The 22131-nt window shown below is 40.6% G+C and overlaps 1 protein-coding gene across 1 annotated transcript in view; it reads left to right on the forward strand.

Annotated features, from left to right (window-relative positions):
- Positions 1–22131, forward strand: part of carmil2 (capping protein regulator and myosin 1 linker 2) — a 52653-nt gene that overhangs the window by 3626 nt on the left and 26896 nt on the right. The window contains 23 exon segments of the mRNA XM_034587316.1: positions 36–157; positions 1298–1395; positions 1680–1750; positions 1921–1994; positions 2085–2160; positions 5826–5914; positions 6528–6622; positions 8497–8583; positions 8928–9037; positions 9236–9313; positions 9744–9820; positions 10311–10415; positions 12663–12732; positions 12990–13071; positions 14241–14337; positions 14875–14929; positions 15166–15338; positions 15882–15950; positions 17030–17123; positions 17343–17429; positions 18055–18183; positions 20210–20326; positions 21659–21834. Coding sequence (XP_034443207.1) covers positions 36–157; positions 1298–1395; positions 1680–1750; positions 1921–1994; positions 2085–2160; positions 5826–5914; positions 6528–6622; positions 8497–8583; positions 8928–9037; positions 9236–9313; positions 9744–9820; positions 10311–10415; positions 12663–12732; positions 12990–13071; positions 14241–14337; positions 14875–14929; positions 15166–15338; positions 15882–15950; positions 17030–17123; positions 17343–17429; positions 18055–18183; positions 20210–20326; positions 21659–21834 — 2231 coding nt within the window.

Here is a 22131-nt window from a genome sequence, read left to right on the forward strand (position 1 = left end):
GCATCATGCATGTATAAGTACTGTGTGTGTTGCAGATCGTGTTGGAGACAGACAGGCAGACTCTGTCTTTCGGCGTATTGCATGTTGAGGATCTTGAGGCCATGGTCACTCACATGACTGCTTCACTGAAGAGGATCTTCCCTGATTCATCTCCAGGGTGGGTCTCACTCCACAACCTGAATGCACAGTAATGAGTACATAGTCTCCAACCACCATCTGAATCGATATACTGTATCCCTCTGTTGGGTCCTTAAATAGTCTGAAAAATGTCCAAATTGTTAACTCAAAATGTGAACGTTAAACACAGTCTACAGACAGTGACTGCACACATTTGGTGTAAGATGATGGAGAGCACTGTTTAACACATCGGTCCATGTGTGTAGAAGTGGCCCATAAATGTTAAAGATCTGGTGACTATGAACATAGGATTCACATAAACCATCCAAGGAGTCCTGTGACTTGTTAAAGCATTTGGATTCATACACTCATGTATTCTGGTACAACCTTTGAGTTGTCTGCATCTCAAAACATGAAGACATGAAATGTCCTCAGCACACATACGCTCACATTGACAAAACGTATTGAACAATTCCACAGGCCACTCTCAGGACAAAAGTTAAATTAGCAACGCTGCTTGAAACATGATGGATTTCCATGTACAAACATTTCAGTTTCCGTTAGGATGAGTTGTATAATGACTGACTTTCCATCAGATAGATAATCATCAGGACAAAGTTTCAGTTTGTCCAGTTTATTACCAAATATCAACAAAATCACGACTCTTTGCTGTCCTGGCTCCTAAATGGTGGAACGAGCTCCCCAATGACATCAGGACAGCAGAACGTCTACACATCTTCCTTCACAAACTTGGATAACATTTTCACTTTTTTTTTTTTTTAAAGTAGCGATTTAGTAGCACTTAAACACACTTATACACTTACCTATAGCACTTTGTAGTTTGGCTTTCTTGAAGAAAATTGTACATTCTTGATTCTTGTTGTTCTGGGTTTGTACCCTCATGGTTGAATGCACTTATTGTAAGTCGCTTTGGATAAAAGCGTCAGCTAAATGAAATGTAATGTAAAATACCTGCAAAACTATAGACATTGTGTTTTAGTGCACAGGGCTAATGAGCAAATGTTGCCATGGGTGAACATTGTTAACATTATACATGTTAAAAATCTGCATGTGAGCATTGTCATGCATGCTTGTTAACATGATGAATCTGTAGCACATCCTCACAGAGCTGCTACAGTCAGTGATACACACAGTGTGTTTCCTGCCCTTCACTCCTCAGAAAGCTATTAAAGACGATTCCTGCAGATCTCCAGCAGAGACTCATCACATTGACTGCTGTGATAGAGGAGCAGATGAACAGTCAGCCTGGCTGCTGTGGTACGAACCTTTCATTTTACAGTGTCTGAGGTCACATGTGAGATTGAGCCATTTGTTAACTTTAGCCTGTGCATCCTGTTGCTTTTTCAAAAAGTCAAGTTGCAAATGCTTTTTTGGACCACAAGGTCTTTTCTTCACACAGTCTGATGCTCCTATAGATTGTACATTATAGATCTGATCAGGTCCTCACAGTTGAGATGAATGAATGTTTGAATCAAAAGGGAAAGTGTCTGTTCTCTTCGCACAGATGATGATGAGCGTGTGTTTCAATGTGTGTTCCTCAGGAGGATTCTCTGATACCTATGCTGCTCTATGTGATTTCCATGAGATGCCATTTATAGAGGAGATTCAGTGGGTATGTCACTGCTGTATTCCTACTAATAATCATCATAAATGTAAAAATGCAACACATGCTACTTAAATGTGCTGTTTGTTTGTTTAATAGAATTATTCAGTGACCTTTTAAAGCCACTTGACATGAACTGAATGTTAGTCCCTGTGTATAATGGCTCCCTGCTTTGGCAGGATGTTGACAACATCTACTACAAGCACAACTGCAGACAGTTCAACCTGCACGACTTCAGCCACTTAGACAGCAGGTGAGATCTAACTGTCTCATCCAATCTTACTTCACCTCAGTCACATACTCTGTTTAAATCCCTCTGGTTTCTCCTTTCCTCTGCTCTCAGAGATTTGGCGTTAGCAGTAGCAGCTCTGTCCTTCAACCACTGGTTTACCAAGATCTACTGCAAAGATCTCAAAATGGTAAACTCTCTTCTGTTTTCAAATATCTATGAAAAGATGTGAATTCTTGAATCCAGGCTTTTTAAAGGATTGTGTGCAAAGCATGTAGACAAGTCCATGCTTAATTCGTGCAACCCAATCAGGAGGGCAGAGGTTAAAATTGTTTCACATGTACTAATCCGCTATCTGTGTGTGTGGTCACATGACCCAACAACCAATAACACACAGAGTGCTCTCTATTTTACTGCCTCCTGTCCTCACTCTTCCGTCCTCTGGCTGTGACCCAGAGCCAATATCATCCGTAGGAAAGAGTTAGAAAACGAAGGTCTCTTGGCCAAACGCTGCAAAAGTGAGTTCAGTTTCAACACACATCATTTTTTATTTTATGAATCAACATGAATGATAGAGTCACTGCTTACAGTGTCATCTCTGTTTCCACAAGCAGTTTGTAGAATCTCTAGTATAACAGCCTAAAACCACTGGAGCCTACATTTCCCTTAATGCAATTTGACAGTGTCTTTCATTAAACCCTCTCTGCCTGACAAATCACCAGGGTGGTGTCACTTTAATTTAATTCAATCAAATTTTATTTGTATAGCGCCAAATCACAATATACATTATCTCAAGGAGAGAAAAAACTCCCCCATTAACTGGAAGAAACCTCTAGCAGAACCAGAATGTGGCGGCCATCTGCTTCGACAGGTTGGGGTGAGCAGAGAATAATGGGGAAGAGAAGAGAGATGGGTGGAAAAGAGGGGAGAGAAGGGAGAGAGAGATAGGGGGGAAAGGGAGGAGAGGGGGAGAGAGAGGAGGAGAGAGACCAGGAACTGTGCAGCATCAGGTATCAGCTCTGACTAGTTATAATGAAAACAATAACAGTGTAAAGATGTTATTGATTATGAATGATAGCAGCAACAGTTCATATGATAATTAATTAATACTACGTATTATTATTATTATTATTATTACTATATTATGAATAATAATAATAATATTATATTATATAATATTATATAATAATAATAATAATAATATTATTATTATTCATAATATAGTAATAATAATAATAATAATAATAATAATAATAATAATAATAATAATAATAATGGAGTCAGAGATACCTGCAAAGAGAGCGAGAAAGAGAGAGACTATGGGAGGGAAAAAACACATAGCTAGTGACATGTATTAAGATAAATAAATGAATGTGGGGGCAGAAGGGGAGAAGTGCTCAGGGCATGATGGGAGTTCCCCCAGCAGTCTAGGCCTATATCAGCATAACTAAGGGATGGTTCAGGACTCACCTGATCCAGCCCTAACTATAGGCTTTATCAAAAAGGAACGTTTTAAGATTAGCCTTGAATGTAGAGATGGTGTCTGCCTCCCAAACCGAGAGTAGGAGAGGAGCCTGGTAGCTGAAGGCTCTACCTCCCATTCTACTCTTACAGATTCTTGGAACCAGAAGAGAGCCTGTGTTTTGGGAGCGAAGTGATCTATTTGGACAATATGGTGTTATGATCTCTTTGACATATGAAGGGGCTGAATGTGAAGGGCTCTGGTTGTAAGGACCAGGATCTTGAATTCTATTCTGAATTTCACAGGGAGCCAATGCAGCGACAGGAGTAATATGATCTCTCCTTTTAGTTCCTGTCAGCACTCGTGCTGCAGCATTTTGGACCAACTGGAGGCTTTTCACAGACTTACTGGGACATACTGATAATAAAGAATTACTGTAATCCAGCCTAGAGGTAACAAATGCATGGACTAGTTTCTCAGCATCCTTCTGAGACAGGATGTTCCTAATTTTCACAATATTGCGCAGGTGGAAGAAAGCTGTCCGAGAGACTTGTTTAATATGTGGGTCAAATGACATGTCCTGGTCAAACATAACTCCAAGGTTCCTCACAGTAGAGCTCTGAAATGTTAAGTGCCAATTACAATGACATAAATTATGTCTGAATTTAGAAGTAATAAGTTCTTGCTCATCCAGGCCTTGATGTTCTTGAGACATTCCTGAAATTGAACTAAGTGACTAGATTCATCAGTCTTCATAGATATGTACAGTTGGGCGTCATCTGCGTAACAGTGGAAGTGTATGTGGTGCTTTCTGATGATGTTGCCTAAGGGAGCATATATAATGCTCCAAGGACAGAACCATGTGGAACTCCATGACTAACTTGTGTGTGCATGGAGGATGGTAAATGGTAAATGATTTGTATTTTTATAGCACTTTTCTAGTCTTGATGACCACTCAAATCGATTTAAACCAGCATAATGTCGTTCCTTCAATCCCTACATGTTGTTCCAGTCTCTGTAACAGAATCTTATGATCTATGGTGTCAAATGCTGCACTAAGATCCACTAGGACGAGTATAGAGACAAGTCCATTATCTGATGCAATGAAAAGGTCATTGGTAACTTTTAATAGTGCTGTTTCTGTGCTGTGATGGATTCTAAATCCTGACTGAAAGTCTTCCAACAAACCATTACTATCTAAGTAATCACATAGCTGGTTAGCATAAGCTTTTTCTAGGATTTGGAAATGAAGGGCAGGTTTGATATGGGTCTATAATTAGCTAAAACTTCTTTAACAAGAGTGGGCTTTTTAAGCAGCGGTTTTGTTACAGCTACCTTATAAGCTTGTGGTACGTAGCCGTTAAACAAAGACATATTAATCTGATTTAATATGGAACTGTTAATTAGGGGGGAAACTTCCTTAAAAAGTGTAGTTGGGACAGAGTCTAATAGACAAGTCATTGGTTTAGATGATTAAACTAGTGAAGTCAATTCAGGACGATCAATTGAAGAAAAGTGGTCAAAATATAAATCTGCTGCTACAGGTGGTTCTATGGTTTCTGGACTAGACAATGTATCTGTGCTGTTCATGGGGAGGTGGTGGTGGATTTTTTCCCTGATGGTTATAATTTTATTTGTAAAGAAGCTCATGAAATCATTGCTTCTCAGAGTTAAAGGAACAGATGGATCAGTAGAGCTGTGACTCTCTGTCAGCCTGGCTACAGTGCTGAAGAGGAACCTGGGGTTGTTCTTATTGTCTTCCTTGGTTTATTCCCCACTCTTTCTCCATGTTTTAAGAAAATCACTTCAGTAGTTTTTGCGTAATCCTGCTAACAGACAAAACTGTTTAGAAACAGACAAATGAAAACATAACCTCCTTGGAAGAGGTAATAATTGTTGGTGAAGTGTACAGTGACATTTTGTACAGTGACACTCCAAGAGCTTGGTCAAAGGATATGATCTTTTTATTATTATTATTATATTCAATCCTCACATGCCATTTGCAAACTGAAAGAGTTATTGTTCCTCCTTCATTGCAACCATGAACTGATGAATTCCTAAAACACAAAGTCCTCAGTCCATTGGACATTGTATTTAAGACTTATTGGAAAATGTCTGACCATATTCTTTCATTTGGTTCACGACCAGTTTACTCTCATTTCACCTTAAGAGCACAAAATCAGGACAAAGTAGTGCCATTAGCGTGTGTTCTCCTGCAAAAGAATTTGACATCCAAAAAACGCCGCCCCAAGGAGCCTGAGGAACTTATTGTGACTCTTTGGGAGATGCATTACCAGATTTCTCAGCACTGATGAGAGAAAAGGACATAGAAATTTACATTGACTGGACATGTGTTTTAGACTTTGTCTTTCTCTCTGTCTTTGTACCTTCAGTCAGTAGATGTCCAGAAGCAGCTGACTTTCCTGCTCTCCAGGTCTCCCAGTGTGCAGGAGCTCTCACTGGAGGCCAGTGGACTCAAACCGTGAGTTTGTGTGTGACAACAATGTAAACAAACACTTCCATCAACAAGAGTAGAGGATGTTAGAGTTAGATGTTTCCCTTCTTCAGGGATGCTGCACAGAGATTCAAAGTTGCTGACTGGTTGTACTGGAGGTTTGAATCTGTTTGAAGTAGATTCTCTTCACATTAATAATAATGGGGATGAAATGACACTTTAACGGAGGGCCCTCAGTACTACTGCAAATATATGTCATTCACCTGCTATCTGTAACTTCCTATCAAAGTCCACTCTTGATAAAGGTTCAGGACTTACAGTACAAAGTGAAGTTTGGACATGTTATTCCTGTTAGGATGCAGTCATCCCTCTGACAAGTTTTACAATCTCTAACTTTGATGTACTTTAGTAAGATTTGCAGTAATTCCCTCCGATTTGGCTGATTTATCTGGGTAATAATCTGATGTCTGTGAACTGATGATTTGACTGTGCACACTGACAGACCAAGAGACACTTAACCACAGGGTTGATTATAACTTATACCAGAGAAACACTGTAAGTCCAAAGAGTCTGTCTAATTTAAAGTGTACTTTTTAGGCATTGATTGAAATTGAGAAATATCTTTTTTATTCTGCCGCAGTGACTTTGCAGTCAAAATGGCCGCCGCCCTGCATGAGCACGCCTGCTCTACCCTGCATTCCATCAACCTCTCAGGCAATCCAATCGAAGACAAAGGTGAACTCTTTATATATCACATCTGGTAGGAGCATGGTATCAGAATAGAGCACTAACTCTAAGCCATCTTCCATATTGATCCAAATTGCCAGTTTAACTGTAAATGTCTTCCTCACAGAGCACTCTCTGTGGGAGGCCTCTATTTACTTTGACTCATTCTCTTGGAATGGGGTGACCTCATGTGGTTATGTTGCCTTGTTTTGCTTGGGTTGCAGTAAGAACTTGAGTAAAGTTCAAATTTCAACAGCAGCACAGGCAGCACCTGTCCGGATGTCAGGATGGAGGAGAGAATGAGCACTGTGGTGTGCAATCACTCTGTTCTCTATAATCTGATGTTATCTACTAACCAGGACACAAACTGGAGAAACCAAGCGTGAAGAGACGAGGCAGCTGGTGAACTAAGCTTACCTCAGTGTGACTATGTTGTCTGTCTCGAGCAAGAAACTGCGATTGTTTGTTGTTTTGATGATTGCTCCAGCACCAAGCGTCAGAAACGGACACCATCAAGTGCTAAAGCAGCATGTATGTGTGAGTCAGCCAGTGAAGCTTTGTCAGCCAGTGAAATGGGCTGCTGTACTGTTTAACTGGAAGCTCTTCTTCTTGAGCTTCAATCATGCAGCTATGGGTCAGTTCACTCAAATTACAAAAAAAGTGAATAAAAGACTACATGTAATCAATCTAAGGAATGCCATGCAGTTATTCTGAAGTTATAAGTTTGATACAGTCCTCGAAAGGCAGTGTTGGTCAAATGTTTCTGAAACCCTTTCTCTTTTCTTATTTATTGAAATCCTTTTCATGTCCCAATAGCCATCAATAAATAAAGCACAAAAAAACAAAGAACAGAAGTAATGCCGGTGTCTTTGTCTGCCTGTCACTGTGCATGAGTCTTCACAAGCCGGACAGCAGACATACACTGCTGAAGCAGAGGCGATCGCCAGAAGTTAGTGAGAGAGTCACAGAGCATTCGGCTTCCAGCAGCTGTCAGTCAGTGCACGTTCCTGTGTTTTGGGGGCGTAACTTTGATGAGAAGGCTGACGGAAGGGGGTGGGATGTATCAGTTGGATGTTTTCAAAGTGTAGCCTGCTCTTGATAGCTTTGCAGGCCTACCGACTCTCATACACTGTGGCAGAGGAAAGTGTGCTCAGAGTCGTTCCCTGACTGTGAAGCAGGAGTAGAGAGACTTCTGCTGCAGGTCCAGATAAACAGAGAGTGATAATACAACAGATGCACCATTAATTACATCATTGCTGCTGTACAATAAAAATCTGCCACATTAACATCAATAAATAAAATACACTCAATTTAGTGGTGAATCCATATTATGTTAAATCGGTTTACATTTGAATAAATACAAAATGTCTGCTACAGCTTTCAGTACATTTAATCAAAGCTCCTTTTCTATTTGAGCAGATTTTTTATTATCAATTCTATGAACCATTATAATGATTTTTAATAGGAGTCTGTATTTATAGTGTTTCTTTGACATTTAGTTTTGATGCTTTTGAAGTTTTTGGTCAGGAGTTAAAGATAATGTTGTATCAATATATCAATGTGACATTTGTATAAAAGTGTTCTCTCCCCTTGTCTGATGAAAGTGTTCTTCAATCATACTAATAAATAAATAATATTCACATATTATATTGTTCATTTTACAATTAAAAGTTTTATAATTGATATTAATGAGGATATGTTGGTAATACCAGAGCACCTGAGGTGATCATCTCTATAAAATGTAACCGCTATTCATGTTATAAATTTCACCATCCATAGCTACATGTGATAGGACAAAAATGGTGATTGTATTCACATCAGGTATGCGTTTATAAAAATCAGTCCACATTCTGTGTGTGTGAGTGTTGTGTCTTTGTTCCCAGGTGTAATAGCTCTCAGTCAGGAGCTGGAAAATCGACCTAAAGGACTCAAGCACCTTTCTCTGTCCAGAGTATCAATGACTGCAAGAGGTACACACACACACACACACACACACACACACACACACACACACACACACACACACACACACACACACACACACACACACACACTGTATATGCTGTATAAATCAGGAGGAAGAGCAGGATGATGATTTGGGGGGGTGGACATATTGTACAAAGAGCAGGTGACTGGACCTGAACGTCCTCCTCAGACCTCTCAGCCCTGCAGCTCTCCATCCTGCTCCTCCGGAAGAGCATGTGATGTTCAGTATCTGTGGCCAAATGCAATTCGTTCACAAGATGTACTGTATGACCAGTTGTCCTCCACCAACAACACCATCACTGTTGGTCCATGGTGCATCTGTTTCCAGGTATGGGCTGTCTGAGTCAGCTGTTATGCTCCAGTCAGCTCTTCTCCACCTCTCTGACCCACCTTGATCTGTCTGCTAACCCCAGCACCCTGGTTACTGAGGAGGCCATGGTACGCTCTCTCTCTCTCTCTCTCTCTCTCTCTCTCTCTCTCTCTCTCTCTCTCTCTCTCTCTCTCTCTCTCTCTCTCTCTGTAAGTTTGTGTGTGTCATGCCAAGCTAAAGATACATGCGCTGGAATAATTGATATGGATTTTTTTATCCCTCTCATTATATACAACTCTGTGTGCGTGTGTGTGTGTGTCTTACAGTTTCTCTTCAGGTTCTTGTCCAGCCCTAACTCTCTGTGTCACCTGGACCTCAGTGATACCAGCTGTCCCCTTGACACGGTCAGTGAGAGACTGAAATTCATTTATGTAGATATGTGTAGAGATACACAAATGAAACACTGTGGTTTCAGGTGCAGTTCAGCCATGGAGCACGGTGAAATCTAGGCTGTGACAGTGAAACAGAATAAACTCATTATCAGGTCAGCATAGAGAGATGGTTAGCACAAGAGCATTTGGAGCATAATATAGGCAGCAGTCCTGTGTTTAAAGATTTACTTTATTAACAATTACACTAATAATCATTACAGATGAATGTATCGACTTGTAGATTCAGTTTCTTGTTAAAGTATTGCAGTAGACATATTAAAGGGGAAGGGGCCCACTGGGGCTGTGTACGTTTGGGGCCAAGATGTTTGTGTTAATTGGGTATTGAAAAGCTGTGCTGGTCAGTCTGTATGTAGCACTCACTTGTCCATACTTCCTCTTTCAGTTATTTGTGTCGCTCTCCTCTGGCTTTTGTTACAAACTGATGCACCTGAACCTTGCCAGGAATCCTTTCAGCCACAGGTCAGCTCCATTTTCCATTTCTATGAACCTTATTTAGTGTAGAGACCTTTTTACATAGCATAGCAGGACACAGTACAGGTAGAACAAACAGCTGAGAGTGAGTAAGCCCTGTGAATGAGCCAGGGACAGATACACATCAATCAAATTAAGCCTTTTAGGCCAAAAGTTCTGCGGTGAAAAAGGCAGACTCGCAGCAAAAGTAACACAGACCATCTTGTGCGAAGTGGTCAGTGTACTGAGACTAATGGGGGCTACGCAGTGCAGGTGACAGGTGATGAGTCAGAAACTGAAGATGACCAGTGGACACGTTTGTGATAGAATTCTGACATCACTAGAAATTTGAAAGAAATCACATTCTGTAATTCAGTCATAAACAATTTCATGGTGTGGCATAAAATTTGTATTCAAATTAATAGCAGCTTGTGTACCATTGTGCATGAATTTGTGTGTGTGTGTGTGTGTGTGTGTGTGTGTGTGTGTGTGTGTGTAGAAAGGTGCGAGGGGTGACCAGGAGCATTGAAGAGTTCTTCAGTCAGAGCTGTGAGCTGAAATATGTGAACCTTTCTGTGACCAAACTACCTCCACAAGCTCTCAGGTGGGTTCACGCCCATTAAATGCAATAATGTAATATTCACTTTTAATCATTCATTTATTTCTCTAATTTGAAAGTTTTAAATACACCATAATACAAAGCAGGAAAACGATACAAATACAAAATGTAAAGCAAAACAAGTTCACTTTACATTTTTTGGGTTGTTTTCTTTTATTCCCTTAATTATTAACCACGTTTTTTATAAGGACCACACAATAAGAAATCTAAACCTTATTGTTTAGTGTGATGGAACCGGACTTTATCAATGGACCAGCCAGCAAAGTGGAGGAAGCAAATGTTACAGACGCAATTCCAACGAGACGTCTATATGAACTTTAGAAATAGAGAAAATAATGGCTTTTGTGGTGTCACACACAGTAAAACAGACTTGTTTTAAATGTGTTAAAACTGAGTGTTTTTTCCTTGTTCTTCTAGGAGTTATTATGCTAAGACAAATATCCTTACTGAAGTAAGTTTGCATGGTTGCTGCTGAGCTACAAACGGAGCTTACAGCTAGCACAACTGCTTTTGGTCACCTGTGCTTAGTAACAGCAGACAAACAGACAAACAGCTGGTGGTAGCAACCACTTTCAGTCATGCTAACAAATAGTGACTGGCTGACAAACATAATTCTCCTTAAAGGGGACATAGCATGCCCATTTTACCACAAGTTGATATGGTTCCTTGGGGTCTTAATGAAATGTCTGTAACATACTTTGGTCAAAATACCACAAGGATCATTTCAAACAGCACCCTTTTTACCCTGTATAAAACAGCCCTCCACAGAGTGACCTGTTTTGAGTGCCTGTTCCTTTAAATGCTAATGAGCCAGCTCCCCCCTCCCCCCTCCCCCCTCCCCCTCTCCCCTCTCCCCCCATGATTTTAAACGATATAAATTACATATTTTATATGATATAAATTATCAAATATGCATCCCATACTTTGTATTCCCCTTCTGTTGTCCTGGAGTTTTAATTTTTCCCAATCACATAATTAAATGTCCCCCTCTGCCCATCCACTACAAGCACACAAGCAGACAGACAGAGAGAGAAAGAGAGGGGTGGGGTGGGGGGGGCTATGAAGACCATCATTTACCCCCGAACCCCGACATTCAACGGGTACAACAACAAGCGGAGAAAGCAGAATCGCGGGCTGACCTTATATATACAGTCTATGGGGCTGACCAGCGCGGAGAAATGCACGTCCCGTGTGAACAGCCAGGCGGCTGCGCGCTTGAGAACGGCGCTGCGCTGCCTCGCAGCAGCGCTTCCGCGTCCGGTGTTAACCCGGCGTAACTACTGTACCCCGGCGTACAGTAGAGCTGAACACTGCGGAAGTCTTCCACACAGCTGGCTGTGTGGAAGACCGCTGCGAGGCAGCGCAGCGCCGTTCTCAAGCGCGCAGCCGCCTGGCTGTTCACACGGGACGAGCATTTCTCCGCTGGTCAGCCCCATAGACTGTATATATAAGGTCAGCCCGCGATTCTGCTTTCTCCGCTTGTTGTTGTACCCGTTGAATGTCGGGGTTCGGGGGTTACAGTAGTGCTGAACACTGCGGAAGTCTTCCACACTGCTGGCTGTGTGGCGCTGACACAAATTCCAGCTCACGCACGGGAGAGCGAGCGGTCGCTCCCGAGCAGCTGCTGCAGCCTCCCAGTCCCAACGATCCAGACAAATGCCACATGTGAGTGAATCGCGGGCTGACCAGCGGAGAAATGCTCGTCCCGTGTGAACAGCCAGGCGGCTGCGCGCTTGGGAACGGCGCTGCGCTGCCTCGCAGCCTCGCTGCGTCCGGTGTAAACCCGGAAGTAACGAGTGTGTGGGGGGACGGGGGGGGACGGGGGGGGACGGGGGGTGGGGTGGGCCAAGACCATGTAGGGAGACTTCCAGTTCCTTGTTACGACACAATACACAGGAAGCTCAATCGAGTCACTCAAGCATGACGTTTCTGACTTAGAGGAACCATAACAAAACGCGCAAGTGTTTTTTTCCCAGAGTTTTGGGTTGGTAGACATGCCAGATACCCACATTAACCTGTAGAAGCACTAACAAAGTGGAATTTGTATGCTATGTCCCCTTTAAGCTAACAATTCACAATATTACTATCTGTTCTCATACACAGACACAACACAGAAAGGTGCAAAAGAAGATGTGATACAACTAAATAAAATATCATATATATATATATATATATATATATATATATATATATTTAATAATAATTAAATATAATTTTATTATTATCTTTAAGGTTATTACTACAGGGCCTGGCAACCAACACCCATCTCTCTGGTCTGGAGTTGGACCTTAGTAGCTGTGAGGTACACACACACACAAACACACACACAACCTATGTACATTGTGCAAAACATTTCTCATTCCCCATCAGTTAAAAGACAGTTTGTACATTACAACAAATTAGCAATGTAAATCTGACTTTAAAAAAAAATTAATTTGATAATGCATGAATAGGCTCATTTACTTGAAACTACATTTCAAGGTACCAGAAGTCACAGTAAAGAAATTATTTACGTGTGTGTGTGTGTGTGTGTGTGTGTGTGTGTGTGTGTGTGTGTAGCTACGTTCTGAAGGGGCCCAGGTGATACAAGAGCATATCTCTGAAGCTACTGCTATCAAAAGTCTGGATATCTCTGACAATGGTATGCAAAATTACACACACACACACACACACACACACACACACACACACACACACACACACACACACACACACACACACACACACACACACACACACACACACACACACACACAGGATGGTCAGTTGTGGTTAGGGTAACGAATCATGGTGAGCCAATCAGAGGCAGAAAAAAACGACACACATAATTATAACAGCGATAACAATAATAACATGTAATATTATCTATAGCATTTTATATATATATATATAGTATATTATAGTGTATATGTGTCTGTAAAAATAATACATGTTTTAGTCATGTGTTCATTATGTTATTTAATAAAACATATATCTTTCAAATATTTCAAAACATTCTAATAAATACACTAAAACAATGAAACTAACATTTTGAAAAAAAAGTTTTAACAAAAACTAAACGATTAATTACAGTCTCTTGACAAAGTCTGTTAAATAGCCATTGTGTGTCTTTCTCACTGTCTCTTACACACACACACACACACACACCTACACACACACCTACACACACACACACACACAAACACACACACACACACACAAACACACACACACAACGAATTTTGACCTATAGAGCAATATCAAGGTCACGGACCCTGCATCGGCCCACTGTGGTTTGGGGGTTTAACTGGAGGCTCGCGCCACGACCCTCACACCACGCCCCACAAAGTCTGCAGGCCGTAGCCGGATCTTATTGGAATCCGGCTGTGAGAGACTCTGCTGCTGCAGCAATGCATAGAATAAAAAACTGAACTTTGGAGCCTGTAAACCTTTTCAAGTACTGCCCCAAATTAATATTATGAACCCCAAAAACCAGCATGGTCTCCTTTAACACACAGGCTGAATCTGGAAATAACATTATAAAATGTAGTCTCTTTAATTTGCCATACTTACAACATAAATTCACATTTTTACAGTTTAATGTAATTGAAGACACCACACTGAATTATGGAAATATGTGTCATTTTGACCAGGAGGTGGAATACATTTATTAAACATAAAACATGTGCGCTGTGAATCATAGCAGTTGACTTTCTGGAATAAAAATCTGTTTTGCAGCTGCACTTTTCTTACGTCCTCTCTTAATTTTTGGCTGAATGTTGACAAATAACTTAATTCCTCTGTCGCTTTTCTCATTCTGTTGGGCTGTAGGTTTTGAAAATGACATGGTGACTCTGGTCCTGTCTCTGGGTCGTTGTCGCTCTCTTCAACGTCTCGCTCTAGGGGGGAACTTTGCCATGAAGTCCAGGTGTGGAGAACATAATACAATGCTATGCTGTACATCACCATGCTCCATTGCTTATGATCATTTTACTCTACCAGCTTGTCTTCCTCTGACATCAGGCAATAACCAAACCTGTGAATGTAACAAGGCCCAGGTGAGGCTTCTGTAAACTGAAAACGTTATGAAATAATGGCTCTTTGCCTGTGGCAGAGAAAAAAGATAGACTTAAAATTGATCATAATGAGCACAATACATTCATGTAAAATTACTAAAGATAATTTCCACTTTTCTGTTCAAAGAGTGCCCTCTTACTGTCAGCTGCCTGCTCCGAAGTGGTAACAATTTGATAAATTCATTTAGGTCTGCTTCAAACAAGTGCCTGAGATTTAATTGTAGAATTCATCACATCCAGACAGAAAAGCTTCAAGTCTAACATTATAGGTCAACATCATGTTTCAAAACCTTAACTGTGATGACAGTTTTCTTCCGTCCTTCTTTCCGATGATTCGTTTTTTCTTGTTCACATCATTCTTCTTGATATCTGCTGTCTGTGTCCACCAGAGCTCTCACTGATGTTCTTCATCGTATAGCTCAGCTCATTCAGGATGAAGAGTGTGTGAGTGACACTTCCTTTCATCTCATTCACTCTCTGTATAACCCTCAGTAATATTAGCACTCATTGCTACTTATTATGTTCAACTTGATCAAAACAACAATCACAGCCTATTTTGAATAGAATGTTCTAAATGTTAATATTTTTCCAGTGTTGGAAAGAATAGAGAACTACAGATTTGTCATGCATTTGTGTGTGCATTTGTGTGGGTGCGTGTGTGTATGCGTGTGTGTGTGCAGCCCTTGCAGTCTCTATCAGTGTGTGACTCCAAGCTGAAGACTGGGATGCACATTCTGCTGAGCGCTCTGGGAGGCCACACAGCTTTGGCTGAACTGGACATCAGTGGAAACAACATTGGAGACACTGGAGCCAAAATGCTGGCTAAAACCCTGATGAATAACACTAGACTGAGGTACACACACACACACACACACACACACACACACACACACACACACACACACACACACACACACACACACACACACACACACACACACACACACACACACACACACACACACACACACACACACTAGCCAATGTGTTGCATGCACATCAATTTGAGGCACAGTAACCAACTTTCCATCGGACACACTATAATGGTTGAATCTGTTTCTATTACACATCATAATGCAAATTGTTCCACTTTATGTTTTCACGGCATTTCACGAGAACGGGTTTGGTTCCACAGCCAAACCATTACTGAGCCCCTCTTACTGATTTGTTACTGGAAACTGTGGGTCTAATGTTTGCCACTAGATGTCATTATTTCATCATTTATATTATTTAAATTATTATTTGATTGGCTACAGGAGTATTTGGTGTGTTCACATTGTCATCTGATGTTGCATGGAGCAGCTATCACTCACTGCAAGTTCACACAGGCTACAGTCACTTATCTTCAACCAGACTGTAATGGAATTCTACCAGATCTCTGTCTGTCTCTTTCAAGGTCTCTGACATGGGACAGAAACAATGTGACTGCCAGGGGTTTCCAGGATGTGGCAGATGCGTTGGAAAGGTCACACACACACACACACACACACACACACACACACACACACACACACACACACACACACACACACACACACACACACATATTATTAAAATTTTTGTTAACAGACCTTTTAACCTTTTCAAGGCCTGAATAAGTTTTAATTGCATCCAGGCCAATGGACCAAACCTACAACATTGTAACTACCATGCAGTTAATAAAATACAGAAACTCTGAAGCTTTTTTCTTTCTTGTGCATTCAACACAGAAATTGACCTTTTAGGTCTTCAGTGGCTCCATAGTAAACATCTTAATGGAAATTACAATGTAACGTTGAGCAAGACCTCAGCCATGCAAGAAGCTCTAGGAGGCTGCAGCTAGGTGCAGTGGTGATTTGAGATAAATGCTAACATCAGCACCATCTTAATTAAATAAAATAAAATTTTATTTGTATAGCGCCAAATCATATACATTACCTTAATGCACTTTACACCAAGCACTAAACATGAAGTCCTGTTGAGGCTTTTAGGAATGTTATTAGTTTAGCATGTATCAACTGGACAATATGAAACTCTGACCTGATCATGGCTGCTAGTAAAAAAAAACTTTTATTTATTATTATTATTATTATTATTATTATATTTTAAATTATTATTATTATTAATAAAAGTAATAATAATACATTTTACAGCACTATTAAAGGTGCTCAAAGCTACTTGACAAAGGATTACAAAACAGAAATCAGATAAAGCAAAAACCTATAAATATAAAATACACATCTTGAAGGAACAAGAATGTGTGTATCCAGTAGCTGTGAGAATGGCTTTGCGGCACCTCAGGGAAAGTTGGGATCATCAAAGTCAAAAGGATTCATCCTTTGTGGACCATGAATTTCTATACAAGGGATTTCAAGACAACCCATCAAGTACTTCTTTCTATCTGGATCAAAATGGTGGACCATCCGACAGATACACCTAGAGACCAATGTTGTTATCCCAGGAGCTGTCATGTCACTGCTGTCATGAGTGACGTTTAAGTGGAAGTACAGACAACACAGTATGCATGGTGGTGTAACAGTGACGGTTGGGTTTTATGTTGAGCAGGAACTTCACTCTGCAGCAGGTGTCTCTGCCTCTGGCTGATATCACACAGAGTTACCGCAGTGACCCTGACAGAACAAAAGAGGCCCTGCACAAGGTCAGTGTTAAGGAGCATGAATACATTCTAAAAGGGGGAATGTAAATGGATATTGATGGATAAACAGATATTAAGAGTACAATGTGTGTGTGTGTGTGTGTGTGTGTGTGTGTGTGTGTGTGTGTGTGTGTGTGTGTGTGTGTGTGTGTGTGTGTGTGTGTGTGTGTGTGTGTGTGTGTGTGTGTGTGTGTGTGTGTGTGTGTGTGTGAGAGAGAGCAGATTCAGCAGTGTTTGGACAGAAACAACCAGAGAAAGTTTGACAGAGTGGAACTTCAGCGAGTGTTTGTATCTCAACAATCTGAAAAGGTAAGAAGAATACTGTATAACAAAGATGAAGATATGCACGTGTCAATTTACAACAGGAATACAAATAGTGACAATTAATTCTAACATGGTATTGTCAATGAATAGGGTGTTAGATACCAATATCTTGAGCTTAGTCAGAGTAGAAAAAAAACTCAGAATAGTACTTCCTGGATATATATTTCATTGAAAATGTGTTTGTGTGAAATCATTTAGAAAATAACAGCGTGGAAATTCATTGCACTGAGAATTAACGAAAGCTCCATACAGACAGGTGTCTGTGGCTGAGGTGGTAGAGTGGTCGTACTCTTACCAGAGGGTCAGTGGTTCGAGCTCAGTCTCCCCCATCTGCATGCTTAAGTGTCCTCGGTCAAGATACTAAACACAATTGCCCCTCATAGTAATAGTCCTGCCCATACTGTATGAATGCACTGTATGAATTTGTTGGCAATAAACTGTACTGTAAAGTTATATAGATACAGAACCAAAACTGGTAGAGAGTAAACGCTTCATTTTCATTTAGTATAATTAATTTGACAATAAATGTGTTTTGATTGAAATTGACTTCTTGTATTACCTTCTGCCCAGGTCTGTATCATCAGCTTTGTATTTGTCTGTTGTCTTTTAGCTGGTTCATGGTATGTGTCGGCAGCTGGAGGACAGTCTTCAACAGTTAAACCCCTGCAGCATTCAGGAGGCCCAGGCTGACATCCTAACAGCCCACGAGGTGCTGCACAATGCCAGAGAGTCGTGCAAGGTACGGGCTGCTCTAATGGGCTCAGAAATCCTCTATGAATTACTACAAATTCTTTTGGTCTGTAAAAATCTGAGCAGAAATGTTGGATTCTTGTGGGGCTGACTTGCGTGTTAAATAAAAGTCAATTTGTAAAAATTGGATATACTCTCTAGCACCTTTATTTGGTACTGGTTTAAAATCAATCAATCAAATTTGATTTGTATAGCCCCAAATCTAATGCCATCCAGTAGAACAGCTAATCTCTAAATTCTACCTGAACAAAGATTATGTTTGAATGACAGTGCCAGAGGTATTCATTTGACTATATTTCTGTTATTCAATCAATCACTCAAATGTCATTTGTATAGCCCATATTCACATATCACAATTTGCCTCATCAGGCTTGACAAGGTGTGACATTCTCTAAGAGTGAAGATAAACTACACCCCAAAATAACTATTAACTGGACGGGAAAAAAACCTAGAAACCTCAGAGAGAGCCACATGTGAGGGATCCCTCACACAGGACGGACAGAAGTGCAATAGATGCTGCGTGTAACAGAGAACATTAACAAAATAACATTGACAACATCATCATGACAAAAGAATACATAACATAAATAGAAAGGTGTATCAATGTTTAAAGTGTTAAGGCAAAATAAATCTCGGACAGAGATGAGGGGAGCAGCAGTGACAATCGTAATGATAGAGGTAATGCCAAGATATTGTGTTGTATATTTTAACAATCTAGGTGTAATCATAATCCACAATCAGATGCCACCACCACATATTATCGACAATTTACAAGCACTGTCACGATCCGCCATCATGATCCACGATCATGATCCATGGTGTGGCCACAGCCGCAATCCTAGATCTGCAATGATAAAGCACAATGACTTGGGAAGAAGTCAATATAGTGATGAGACATTAATGTGATGAAGAGCGAGAAGAGGAAAGAGAAGCTCTATGCATCATATGTCCCCTGACAGTCTAGGGCCTAGGCCTATAGCAACATAACTAAGAGCTGGTTAAAGACAAGCCTGGACCAGCTCTAACTATAACCTTTATCGTAAAGGAAGGTTTTAAGCCTACTCTTAAACGTACAGATGGTGTCTGCCTCCCGAACTGAAAGAGGGAGATGATTCCACAGGAGAGGAGCTTGATAGCTGAAAGCTCTGGCTCCTACTCTACTTTTAGAGACTTTAGGGACGACAAGTAAGCCTGAATCCTGGGAGTGCAGTGCTCTAGTGAGGTGATATGGTACCGTAAGCTGTTTAAAGTGTGAAGGTGGCATATCATGAATAGCTTTATAGGTAAAGTTGTGGTTTGCAGAGTTGTTGAACTAAGCTGCATAAAATTGAAAGATGTGTCCCTTGATTGTACCATTATATAGGAGAAAGAGTTTTTATGCCTCCGCGGTGATAGCCAGTGTCCAGAGGCTTTATGTCTTCTGGTTGTCAATCTGTCCCATTCCCGTGAACGCGATACCTCAAGAATGCCTTGACAGTTTCCTCAAATTTGGTACAAATATTAACTTTACTTGTGGATGAACTGATTTTGGTGGTCAAAGGTCAAAGATCAAGGTCATGGTGACCTCACAAAATACATTTTACTCCATCAAGGAATCCTTTCACATTTGGCACAAACATTCACTGTGCTCAAAGATTAACTCACTTGATTTTGGTAGCTAAAGGTCAAAGGTCAAGGTAATGGTGGCCATAGTATGTTTATGTTTTTCTCGTGTTACTGTGTTTCAGTTGTCGAAGGTAAAGGTTACAGTGACCTTTATATGAAAAAAAGTATGTAGAAATATGGACACAGAAACTGCACTGGTGGGTGGAGGTATACAACGCAGTGCGGTGATTCTAGTCTGACAATGAGGCAACTCAGCCTCAGTATAAACATTACTGAGGTGTTGAATTAACAGCTTACAAGGTTTAACAAAAAGTTTCATAAATGTATGGTGGAGTTCTTTTACTTGGTCGCTTGAGATCAGACAGTGTAAATGTGCAAAGTGTAAATGATGCCACTGTTTGTCTGTGCAGATGCTTCCCTCTCTGTATGAGGCAGGAAGGACATGTGCCTCTCATGGAGACTTTGTGAACAGCATCCTCACTAACACAGCTGCTGCACTGACCAAGGAGTTCACACGAAGCATTCAGGTACATATTTAAATTCAAGGTCAAGTATGGATAACTGTTAGTACTTTAGGAAAGTACAACATGAATAGTGTCTTTATATCAATTAGTAGAAGTATTTATACCACACTCAATGCAGGTTGAGAGCTAAAAACCGATGAGTTTGTCATTCCTTGTCATAGTGATAAATGTCAGTTGATTGTTTTGAATGATGAATGTTAGACAGCAGAAAGAAACACAGTCCATTTGAATATTAGAGTTAGACGTTTCAAATGGAAATTAAAAGAAGTTTTTCAAATCAACTGACAATGTATCATTTATATCTTAGATGCATCTTTACTTCAAAGAGCCCCTAGCTTTACTTTGTATAATGTTCATGCTACTATGATGTTCAGTTCCTGTGTCTTTATATATTAAAATCTAGTTGTCTGTATTCAATCAATCCATCAAATTTTATTTGTATAGCCCATATTCACAGATCACAATTTGTCTCATAGGGCTCAACAAGGTGTGATATCTTCTGTCCTTAACCCTCAGCAAGAGTATACAAAAACTACCAAAGAAACGTTACTTACAGGGGACGAACAGAGGTGCAATAGATGCTGCGGGGGAAACTTGCGTGTGTAGGCTGAAGACAAAACCCAAAGCAAAAGAAAATGCCCCCAAGCCACTTGAGGCACCACCTGCTGCTGCTAGCAGTGACTCAGAAGTCTAATCTTCTCTTATCTACATTGTGGTGTGTGGACAGTAAAAGGACAGTATTCAGATATTCAGATAAATCAACTTGAAAACTAATACTACCTCAGATCAGTTTACCTGTGATTTCTCTGATTCTTTGCATGAAAATAGACGATTTACATCAGTGGTGATCTCCTAGTTCCAAATTGTACTTTAATATCCAAAGAATGGTTCTTAATGAAAAGTTCTAAAATGGGTAGGCTTTGGCTCAAAGGCTACAGCAGGGTGTCCACGAACCAAAAGGTCGGTGGTTTGATCCTGCATGCTGAGGTGTCCTTGACCAAAATACTGGCCCCTGTGCTGACAGTGTGTGATAAAAAGAAAGGTGCATAGAACCACTGTATGAATTTGGGTGAATGGGTGAATGTGGCTTGTAATGTAAAGCTCTTTGAGTGGCTGATTGAAAAAGTGCTGTATAAACACAGTCTATTCAAATTCGTTTTAAAATAATGTTAATAATAACAGACAGTGTTGATGGATGCTGGTTAGATCTGAGGTCAATCTTGAAAGGACACATCAAGTGACTGGGGCCTTAGGAGAGAACAGTGTCTTCTCGGTCACAGTCTCAGGCTCGGACTTAACAATGCTCAGTCACTGAAGAGTCACTCTGTGCTGCAGGAAATGGCTCAACGCCTGATGAGGTGCGCAGGGGCAGTGTGTCCACGTGTAGTCCAGCGGTCAAGTGTGAGTGAGTGTTTGTCAGAGTGTGTGTCCAAAAGAAGCACACTGACACACATGTTTCTGAGAAGCACTCTGGTGGAGAACACAGCGAAGATCATCATCGACAGACTGAGGTAAGAAAGCATCCCCTCACTCTGCTTATTTACACTGTATGATCACTGTAGGTACTGTCGATACTGTAGATACTCTATGATCACAGTAAATACCCTGTCATCACTGTAGATACTCTACGTTCACAATAGATACTGTAGATAATCTATGATCACTGTAGATCAGTGGTCACCAACCTTTTGAAGCCCAAGGTCAGTTTTCAATTCCAAACGTAAGCTGAGATCTACCACCCCGATAACTTCCAAAAAACCCACTTAGGAGGGTCATGTTTATAATTTTTTGCAATATCTGTTTAAGGC

The sequence above is a fragment of the Hippoglossus hippoglossus genome, chromosome 6 (assembly GCF_009819705.1).
Source record: "Hippoglossus hippoglossus isolate fHipHip1 chromosome 6, fHipHip1.pri, whole genome shotgun sequence".
NCBI classification, from domain to species: domain Eukaryota; kingdom Metazoa; phylum Chordata; class Actinopteri; order Pleuronectiformes; family Pleuronectidae; genus Hippoglossus; species Hippoglossus hippoglossus.